Here is an 11,046-nt window from a genome sequence, read left to right on the forward strand (position 1 = left end):
CGAGTTTCAGCTGCTTTATTTCCGATCCAGCTCTCTACTATGGACTGGAAAAGCAGCAGAAGATGGCCCAGGTCCTTGGGTCCCTGCACCCACATGGAAGACCCAGAGGAAGCTCCTGGCTCCTGGCTTTGGATCAGCCCAGTTCTGGCCATAGCAGCCATTTGAGGAGTGAACGAGTGGATGGAAGATCTTTCTGTCTCTCCCTCTATCTGTAACTCTGTCTTACAAATAAATAAACCTTAAAAAAAAAAAAAAAAGTACAAGTCGAGGGACCAGCGCTGTGGCACGGTGGGCTAAGCTTTCACCTGCAGTGCTGGCATCCCATATGGTCGCCAGTTCGAGTCCCAGCTGCTACTTTTCAATCCAGCTCTCTGCTATGACCTTGGAAAGCAATGGAAGATGGCCCAAGTGCTTGGGCCCCTGCACCCACGTGGGAGGCCCAGAAGAAGCTCCTGGCTCCGGATCGGCCCATCTCCAGCTATTGTGGCCATTTGGGTAGTGAACCAGAGGATGGTTCTCTCTCCGTCTCTCCCTCTGTAATTCTACCTCTCAAATAAATAAAATCTTTTAAAAAAATAATCAAGAATCCCTTATTCAATATGCTTAAGATCAGTAGTTTTTCAGATTTTGTAATATTTGTATACACTTATGAACAAAGCTAACCCCAAAATCTGAAATCCAAAATGCTCCAAATGCCAAAACTTTTTTTCTTGTTTTTAAAGATTTTTATTTATTGGAAATAAATAAATAGATAAATAAATAGAGAGAGAGAGGTCTTCCATCCACTGGTTCACTCTCCAAGTAACCACAACAGCCGGAGCTGAGCCAATCTGAAGCCAGGAGCCAGGAGCTTCTTCCAGGTCTCCCAGGTGGGTGCAGGGGCCCAAGGACTTGGGCCATCTTTTACTCCTTTCCCAGGCCATAGCAGAGAGCTGGATCAGAAGAGGAGCAGCCGGGACTAGAACTGGTGCCCATGTGGGATACCTGCATTTCAGGCTAGGGCTTTAACCCACTGCGTTACAGTGCCGACCCCCAAAACTTTTTTTAAAAAAGACTTATTATTTATTTGAAAGGCAGAGTAACAGAGAGGGAGAGGCAGAGAGAGCAGAGAACTCTTCCTTCCCCTGGTTCACTCTCCAAATGGCTGTAAAATGATCTCTAACATCCTCTCCTCAAGTCATTTCATAATTAGTGCAAAATTTAAAAGTATTTCATATATAACAGAAGGTACAAAGAATTTTTTTTCTAGTCACCAGTTCATTACTTGATTCTGCACAATCATTTCTGAACTATTTTACACAGACGTCAATGATGACTACAAGCAATGGGCCGATTAATGGCTTCCTTCTCTATAAAACAAAAATCCTAATCAATAGAGCTTTTTAATAAATAAGTTTTCACTGACCTGGTGCAACTACATTCACTCTAATTTTCTTTCTTGCTACTTCTTTGGCAAGAGCACGTGAAAATCCAACTAATCCTCCTTTACTGGCACTGTAAACAGACTGGCCAGAATTGCCTTTTAAGCCAATAATACTTCCTGGGGGAAAAAAAAGCAAATTCAAATCAATTAATAAGATTTTTTGGAAATTCACACAATATATAAAATCAAACCAAAAAACCTAAGACCCAAATTCTTTGCTAAAATTAGGAACTCTAGGGGCCATGCTATGGCATAGTAAGCTAAGCCTCTGCCTGCAGCACCAGCATCCCATATGGGTGACGAGTCGACTCCTGGCTGCTCCTCTTTTTATCCAGCTCTCTGCTTATGGCCTGGGAAAGTAATCAAAGATGGCCCAAGTGCTTGCAACTCTGCGCCTACATGGGAGACCTGAAAGAAGCTCTTGGCTTCAGATCAGCTCAGCTCAAGCTATTGCAGCCATCTGGGGAGTAAACCAGCAGATGGAAGACCTTTCTGTCTCTCCCTCCCTCTGTAATTCTGATTCTCAAATAAATAAATAAAATATTTTTTAAAAAAATTAGCAACTTTAATCATTGCCATTTGAGTAATAAGACTTAAAAGAATCCTAGTCTGCTCCAAACACTAACAGAAAATAAGATCTGGAAAAAAAAATGATATAAAATAAATGCCAGGGGGCTGGCGCTGTGACACAGCAGATTAACGCCCTGGCTTGAAGAGCCAGCATCCCATATGGGTGCTGGTTCGAGACCCAGCTGCTCCACTTCTGATCCAGCTCTCTGCTATGGCCTGGGAAAGCAGTAGAAGATGGCCCACGTCTTTGGGCCCCTGCACCTGTGTGGGAGACCTGGAAGAAGCTCCTGGCTCCAGATCAGCGCAGCTCCGGCCATTGCAGCCAACTGGAGAGTGAACCAGCTGATGAAAGACCTTTCTCTCTCTCTGCCTCTCCTCTCTCTGTGTAACTCTGACTTTCAAATAAATAAATCTTTAAAAAATAAAATAAATGCCAGTCAACGGGCTTACAAACCGACCCATTAAGTGAAAGAGACCCACTCTACTCTGAGGTTTATACATGACTTGAATTCTGCAGTGTCATAAAAGGCTTCCTGGGGCCAGCAGGTTAACACCCTGGCCTGAAGCACTGGCATCCCACACAGGCACCAGTTCGAGACCTGGCTGCTCCACCTCCGATCCAGCTCTCTGCTATGGCCTGGGAAAGCAGTAGAAGATGGCCCACGTCTTTGGACCCCTGCACCTGTGTGGGAGACCCAGAAGAAGCTCCTGGCTCCTGGCTTTGGATTGGCGCAGCTCCGGCCGTTGCGGCCAATTAGGGAGTGAACCATCAGATGGAAGACCCCCCTCCCCGCCTCTCCTCTGTCTGTGTAACTCTGACTTTCAAATAAATAAATAAATAAATCTTTTAAAAAAGGCATCCTCGGCGCCATGGCTCAGTTGGTTAATCCTCTGCCTGCGGCACCAGCATCCCATATGGGCGCCGGGTTCTAGTCCTGCACCCGTATGGAAGACCAGGAGGAAAGCACCTGGCTCCTCGCTTCAGATTGGCGCAGCACCGCCCATGGCAACCATTTGGGAAGTGAACCAACGGAAGGAAGACCTTTCTCTCTCTCACTGCCTAATGCTGTCAAGAAAAAAAAAAAAAAAAAGACATCCTGCAGAATGAAGTGAATGCCAGAAACAAAGTCTGATGAATTTTATGATTCAACAACAATAAGCAATCACTTCCACCTTAAAAAAAGCAGTTCACTTGAAGGCAAGTCTCAGTAAATTTGAAGTACTGTTAATCTAAATTGATACAGCTTCAATGATAAACTTTCTGTAAAAGAACAATTTCATTACTTCCAGTGATGTATTATAACTTTTAGGGCCTACTAAAGATTTTTAAGTGACCTCCTTTAATGAGTATATAATAAATTATAACTCAAATATCAACCTGTTTGTAAATAAATGCTTGCAAAACAGAAGTGAGGAGGTAATTTTCTGCACCAGTGACTTGTGCTTATGATACAAAAAGTAATCAAGAGCCTCATAAAAAATGTTTAAGAATTTTAGAAAAACATTCCATTTTTATTACAATCAAAAAGCCTAACATTAAAATATTTATATTATATATTATATACTGGTTAATTGCAAAGCGAGAAAACTGAGAAGCACAGAGACAAAAGACATCAGTCTGAGGAAATGCAGGCAAAGAAACAGGTATCTGCAAGAAAGAGTTTTTTTTAAAAAATGAAAGGAAAATTCAAGCACTGGAGAAAGGCCAAATAAGAAACTTTGGTTCATGCTGCAAACTGTTGCTCATCCTCTCAAAAAGTGGTAACTCCTGAAATACCAATGCCATTTCTAGCAGTGTTCAGTAATCTTTTTCTGTAATAAGATCCTCATGATTTATTTACACATTTTTTATTTACTTTCAGCATAATTGCATGTATCTGAAGAACTGATTTGGGTTTCTTAAATATACCTAGATTTGTAAACAAATACACTCTCTCATGTTACCAGGAACAGACACAGGTTTGTGTTTCAGCTTGTAAGAACCCAAGGTCATTATCTGGCTGTGTCAGAAGCCAAAGTTCAACTCATCCATTAATATCTTATTTTAAAAAAAATCTTTCTTTGTAATTCATGTTTATTTTCCTCTACTTAAAAGGCAGAGCAAGAGAAAGGGACAGACAGACAGACAAACATCTTCCACCAACTGGTTCACTCTCCAAATGCCTACAATAGCCAGGGCTGGGCCAGGCTGAAGCCAGGAGCCAAGAACTCCATGCAGGACTCTCACATGGGTGGCAGGGACCCAAGTACTTAAGCCATCACCTACTGCTTCCCAGGCACTTTAGCAGGGAGCTGGACGTGAAGAGGAGCAGGTGGGACTTGAACCAACATTCCAAAATGGGATGTGTACATGATAAGCAGTAGCTTAAGCCACTGCGCCACAATGCCTGCCCTATCCTTTACATTTTTAAAGCATAAATGTCAAAAATGTCCTAAAATCCTCTAAGTTCATTAGTATTCTTTTCTCATTTTCAAAACTGAAAACACCAAACTCTGGCTTGGAAAGCCATTCCTATAAAAAGAATACAGTCATTTCCTTTAATGGAGCAGCATTCCTCTTCTGTGGCCTTTATAAGGTATTATCACTTGAAAATAAAAAGCAGATGGTATGACGCTATTTTGAAATTAGCAAAGTAAGATTTCAGGTCATTGTGCATTTTTAGTTCTACAGTACATACGCCACGATTTATCTAACCCATGGGGCAGATAAACTGATGGCTAATGGCTATTTACAACCATTCTAAAAAACTGAAATAGTTTAACTTCCTTTAAGTCATTCTCACTAGCTTTATCAGTGACCCATGCAACTGCTGTAAACATTCATTAGCCCCTGTCTGTATTTTTTTAATTCCTTATAAATATTTGTACTATTATGGTTTCAAAGAAAAATTGAGATGTCCAATTCTTCTTAAAAAAACAAAACTGCTGGCAAAAGTGGGGCCACAATGATACACAATAACAGTCTATTGGACCGGAGCAGTGTTGGCCTCTCCCATGCATACATCCTTCATACACTGAGCCTGGACACCTTTTTCTCATTTGTCATGTGGCTTGTATGGTCATTTTTCGAATACCTGATGGTGTCCTTCACTTAACATTTGCCTGACCTCTACAGGGATGTGAATCTGTGCTCCTGTTTTATTCATTAATCAGCTAGTTAAATCTTTTTCCATAAATAATACAAAGATAAATTCCATTTGTCTTTCTTACGTGAATAAATTCCAAGCTAAAGGATTAAAACTTTATGGCACTGGTATAATCGGAAACTCAGAGATGAAACTCACCCACGTTGACAATGGACCCTCCCTGCTGCTGAATCATAGTCCTCATGGCAGCTCTGCATGTCAGCATGGACCCCAAGAGGTTGGTATGAAGCTGAGAGACCAGATCTTCAGTTTTTGTTCTCACTAAAAGACCATCCCTACACACACACACACACACACACACACGAAAAAAAGGCATGTAAGTAAGATGCAAAAAAAAAAAAAAAAAAAAAAAAAGAAACTGAGACATAACATTCTGACCAAAAACAGCCTAAGATCTGCTTCGTATCTTAGCTTGAACACCAATAGGGTCCCACTTTGAATTTCACTTGCAAGGCTCTTAAGTTAACAGCTGATGAGCCAGAAAGGATCCATTAAAAAATTTAAAAAATTAAAATTTTTTTTAAAAAGGATCCATGCAGAAGGCAGATTTCTACCCCCTTCAGCTATAGAAGCAAATACTTTTTTTTTTAAGATTTATTTATTTATTTGAAAGTCAGAGATACACAGAGAGGAGAGGCAGAGAGAGAGAGAGGTCTTCCATCCACTGGTTCACTCCCAAGTTGGCTGCAACAGCTGTAGCTGCGCCGATCCAAAGCCAGAAGCCAGGAGCCAGGAGCTTCTTCCGGGTCTCCCACGCGGGTGCAGGGGCCCAAGGACTTGGACCATCCTCTACTGCCTTCCCAGGCCATAGCAGAGAGCTGGATCGGAAGTGGAGCAACCGGGACTAGAATCTGCACCCATATGGGGTACTGGCGCTTCAGGTCAGGGCGTTAACCCGCTGCACCACAGCACTGGCCTCACAAATAATTCTAACTGCTGAAAGTATACTATGTAAACAAACAAGTTTAGCCTGAGCAACTGCCATACTGCACCTTGTTTAGCAAGAAAATTAGTATTATCCTAAATATTTTCTCCTAGATTTATCATTTAAAAAAAATACTGACTCCATTAGTACTAGGTTCATGAACTGGCAAAACTTAATAGGCTGGCACCGCAGCTCACTAGGCTAATCCTCCGCCCATAGCACCAGCACCCCAGGTTCTAGTCCTGTTTGGGGCGCCGGATTCTGTCCCGGTTGCTCCTCTTCCAGTCCAGCTCTCTGCTGTGGCCCGGGAAGGCAGTGGAGAATGGCCCATGTGCTTGGGCCTTGCACTCACATGGGAGACCAGGAGGAAGCACCTGGCTCCTGGCTTCGGATCGACGCAGCACGCTGGCCATTTGGGGGGTGAACCAAGAGAAAAAGGAAGACCGTTCTAACTCTGCCTGTCCAAAAAAAAAAAAAAAACAAAACAAAAACAAAAACAAAAAACTTAATAGACACAGAACTCAGAATGGTAGAATGGTGGCTACCCATAAGGAAGTATTAACTGAGAAGAAATTAGGAGAGCCTTATCAAGTGGTGGGAAAGTCCTACTGCTCATATGGGTGGTGACTACAATGCTAAAATTGACCAAACTTATTTGACACTTATTATATATCTCAGTTATTGACAAAGATCATGAATTCACCAAGTTTTAAAATGCATAGTCTTGGGGCTGTCTCTGTGGCATAGCAGTTAAGACCACTGCCTACAGCACCGGCATCTCATGTGGGCACTGGTTTGAGTCTTGGATGCTCTTTCAATCCAGCTCCCTACTAATGCACCTGGGAAAGCAGAAGATGGCCCAAGTACTTGGGCCCCTGCACCCACATCAGAGACCAGAAGCTCCTGACTTCAGCCTGGTCCAGCCCTGGTCATTGCAGCTATTTGGGGAGTGAAACCTCAGATTCTCTCTCTCTGTGTCTCCCCTCTATCTCCGAAACTCTGCCTTTCAAATAGATTAATTTTTTTAAAATGCCTAGTTTTTCTTTCAGTTGTACATAAAACATAACTGCATTAAAATGCATACTTTCTTCCAATTAGAAGTGTAACATAATTGATGTGTAAGCATATACTAAGCAAAGACCTATCTGGAAAAAAAAAAGACATTAGAAAGTTACTGAAATTTATGACCCACCTGTTAATACCAGCTGCATTTACCAGGAAATTCACTTGACCTAAGTGTTTCTCCATCTCTTCAAATGTATGTTGAACATCATGTTCTTTAGCCACATCACAGCTGAGTGCCAAATGATCTCCTACACAATGGGTCAGAATTACAAACAAATTATACCTTCGTTTTCACATTTACTCCATACGTTTGTTAAACATCATCTGTATGGCAGACTCGTGCTAAACCAAGAGGTAAGAGTTCAGCATGTGATGAGCTCCCGCTCTCAGACTCACCTACAGAAGCTGAGCTGAGGATAGTGGGGAACAAGAAATAAAGTATTACTGCAGGAAGTTCATTTGAAAACTGCTTCTAATCAGCTAAAGTGGGGGAGACCTTTTTCAGTTCATAATGCTTTGTAAAATACATCTAGTAATATTTATGGTTTTAACAATGAACTCACACTACCCAATTCAGCAATTTTCTGGTATTGGACTTTATATTGTTTTTGAAATCCATGTCTAAGAGTGTTGGGATTTTTTGTTTGGTTGCTGTCTTGTCCTGAGCGTGAACTCCACAGTGTCTCACCGTTTTTTAACTGCTACAAATCCACAATGGCACATTTAATGGCCATTATGCCAGCCTAACCATTAAAAGAGGAGACGGCAAATAGTTGTTAAAAAATTAAAAGCAATTGTTAACTCTCAAAAATGTCCACTTTTCAAAATGTTCAAATGCCAAAAGCATGACATTTGAAAGCAAAACAAAACATTCCCATTTAATAACAGAGGTGCTCCTGGACTTATGGTGTGGTCCCATCTGGATAAACTGAAAATATTCTGAACTGAAAATGTACCTAATGTACCCAACCTGCTGAATATCATAGCTTATTGACTCTGTGTGGTACAGTTTTTTACCCTCGTCATCCCACAGCTGACTGGGAAGTGACAGTAACTGCCAATGAAGAGTACCATACCACTGACCACTAGCCTAGAAAAAGTTCAAAATCCAAAATTTGAAAGAGGGATTCCACGGGATGTCTGTTGCTTCCTCACCATTTTAAATCTTTAAAAAAAAAAAAAAAGGTTAATAGGGGACTATCTGTACTCTAAGATGTTGGATCTGGGGGCTGGTGTTGCGGAGCAGCAGGTAAAGCCACCACCTGCTATGCCAGCATCCCAAAAGGCGCTGGTTCAAGTCCTGGCTGCTCCACTTCCAATCCAGCTCCCTGCTAATGGCCCTTGAAAACAGCCAAGGCAGGCCTCGGTACTTGGGTCATTGCAACTAAATGGCTTCCACCTGGCCCAGCCCTAACGATTGCCACAATTTGGGGAGCGAACCAACAAATCGAAGATCTGTCTCTCATTCTCTCTTTAATTCTGCCTTTTAAGTAAATAAGTAAACCTTAAAAATATAATAAGATGTAGAATTTTTCAAACTGCCAATTTTCTGCCTGAACTTGCCATATGTGGATCCTAACACTACACCCTCAGGCCTTTGGAAACAGTAAGTCACTTGAGAAATCACATTCTCTAGGTAAAAATCAAACACAGCACACATAATTCAAAGCATCACTTTAGGCTTTCACATAAAGACTTATTGGGCTCACAGCCACCCTTGAACGCTCAGCCAGATTATTAACCTTGTCCGACGCACATGGATGTCCTGGGGTGACTAGTAAAAAGCTCTACTTTCTCTCTTGTCAGAATTGCAATGAACATGAGCTGCAAGAAGCATTCATTGAAATGGGCCATAAAATCAACAACGTTATTTTAAACCTAGGAGCCAGCAGCAGGGACTCTGGCACAGCCGCACCTTGCGTCAGTGGCATCCCACATGGGAGTGCCAATTTGAGCCCCAACCGCTCTGCGCATCTGCCTGAGATACAGCAGGTGAGGGGCCGAGGACCTGGACCCCCGCCACCAACCTGGGGAGACCCGGATGCAGCTCTGGCTCCGGGCTTTCACCAGGCCCAGTTCCTGTTACAGGCACTTGGGGAGTGAACCCGCAGATAGGTTACTCTGCCTTTCAGATAAACAAACAAACCTTTTAAAAAATAAAACAGCCACCAAAATACATCCCGACCTCTATTCTCCCCAGTGTCTCCCTGCCAGTAAAAGCCGTTTGCTTCTGTCCATTACAGTACCTAAAGAAATAGCATCATCTTAGTATCTTTCTAATACCCAACGTCTCCCACTACCAAGACCGCAATTCGCCGAACCAGACTGATTCACTGTTAATAAGCAGAAAAAGGTTTAAGTTTGGATGCAATACAAGAATCCGGCCAAATTTCGATTGTCCCACTGACCCAAACAATGTTATCACTCATCAAAGTTTGCTTAGGGATGTAGGCAAGCCAGCCAGGCCTACTCAAAACCGGCTGGGACTCAAAAGGGGTTTCTCTTTGAAACACAGCTTTGTAGGTTCGCACAAGAGCACAAACTGCCCTCAGCAGAAAGCAAGCGAGCAGTCCACACCTGGCCCACCCACCTTTCCTGCTGGAACGGCGCCCGCCCAGCGCCCGGGAGCCAGTCCTACCAGACTCCTACCAGACGCCAAAACAAAGCTGCTTCTCACGGTTAACACGAGCCGCAGTGCTTAGTAGAGGGACTCTACAAAGACTGCAACGTCTCAAAGAAATACCCAAGTGCTCAGTCCTGGGCGGCCGGCAGCGGGCATTCTGAGAGGCACCGCGAGGCAGGCAGGGGCCGCCCAAGCCGCCCTCGGGCCCGGGGAGCACCTGCCGCACGCGGCTGACTCGCTACACCTGCGAGCGACCACCGCCAGACTCGCTCGCTTCTGGACTCCAGTCGGGTACCTACCGCCGAGCTCGGCGGCGGCGGCCTTAGCCGCTTCCAGATTTCTGGCGATGAGAGCCAGTCGGTAGCCCTTTGGGGCCATTAACTGGGCCACCGCCCTGCCAATGCCCCGCGAGCCCCCAAAAATCGCACAGACTTTGTTCATCTTGGACCCGGCAGTCGCAAACTCGGAGGAGAGAAGAGAGCTACAAGCCTGGCCCCTCTCAAGTTCCCTCGGGCTTTTAAACAACCGCGGCTCCAGAAAATTTAGAAAGGTCAAGTCGCTACAAGAAGACCCCCTCTCCACGCCTACAGCCTGCCTGTCTCCAACGACCCAGGAAGCTGCGGACAAGCGCTTAACACGGCCAAAGCACGCTCACGTGGGCACGCATTGACTCCCAGGCGTCAGCGCGCCGACGTCAGCACGCACGGACTCCCGGGGCTGTCCTGGAGGACGCGACCTGAGAGCCCGACCCACAAAGGACGATCCCGAAAGGCGGTGCCTCGCTGCATGCTGGGACTTGAAGTCTTGACGCGAGAAGCCCAGAAGCGCGTGCGCACTGCTGAGTGGGCCCGGTCCTAGCCTGTGTCTCTCCCCTGCGACTTAAAGGCGGGCGTTGGCCTTAGAGTTCCTGTGACCGGTCGTCTTTGTTGGTTGGGAATTAGCAGGATAGTCAGGACTCAACTTTCCCAGGCAAGCCGAGACCAATTGATCTGCGTAATTAGCACTTAAGTGCTGCACTGTGAGGCGTGGGCTACCTTTCACCCTGATTTTACCTTTGGCTGCAGACTTGAGGTTCTGCCTGTTGAAGGAGCGGTTCCCGAGTGTCAGACCCACACAACACCTCTCCTGCCGGTTCCTTCGCCACGTTGCTGCAGAGACGGGCCTCTTGTCTCCCGCATGCCCCTTAAAGGGTGTTGTGAAGACGAGTGCAGAAGCTCCAAGAATGTTAATTGAATGAATAGACTTTCAAGGACGATTTAGCAAGCTCAGGCTGCTGAGTGTAGACAAACGAAAT

The 11,046-nt window shown here is 44.5% G+C and overlaps 1 protein-coding gene across 25 annotated transcripts in view; it reads right to left on the reverse strand.

The window, feature by feature from the left end:
• Positions 1-10,543, reverse strand: part of CBR4 (carbonyl reductase 4) — a 66,095-nt gene extending 55,552 nt beyond the window's left edge. For 11 of the 25 annotated variants that reach the window (XR_016228906.1, XR_016228908.1, XR_016228907.1 and 8 more), the window contains exons 1-4: positions 10,052-10,448; positions 7,257-7,377; positions 5,278-5,414; positions 1,406-1,540 (exon numbers count right to left, since the gene is read on the reverse strand). Coding sequence is in view for 20 of the 25 variants with exons in the window: in XM_070068283.2 (XP_069924384.1) it covers positions 1,406-1,540; positions 5,278-5,414; positions 7,257-7,377; positions 10,052-10,193 (535 nt within the window). In the remaining 5 variants the exon portion in view is untranslated. Of the gene's footprint in view, positions 1-1,405; positions 1,541-5,277; positions 5,415-7,256; positions 7,378-8,871; positions 9,105-9,719 lie in introns of those variants that run through there. The other 14 variants (XR_016228909.1, XM_089325486.1, XM_089325485.1 and 11 more) reach the window with 10 other exon arrangements.
• Between the last annotated feature and the right edge of the window lie 503 nt (positions 10,544-11,046).

The sequence above is a fragment of the Oryctolagus cuniculus genome, chromosome 2 (genome assembly GCF_051225735.1).
Source record: "Oryctolagus cuniculus isolate XC-2025 breed Fujian yellow rabbit chromosome 2, ASM5122573v1, whole genome shotgun sequence".
NCBI classification, from domain to species: domain Eukaryota; kingdom Metazoa; phylum Chordata; class Mammalia; order Lagomorpha; family Leporidae; genus Oryctolagus; species Oryctolagus cuniculus.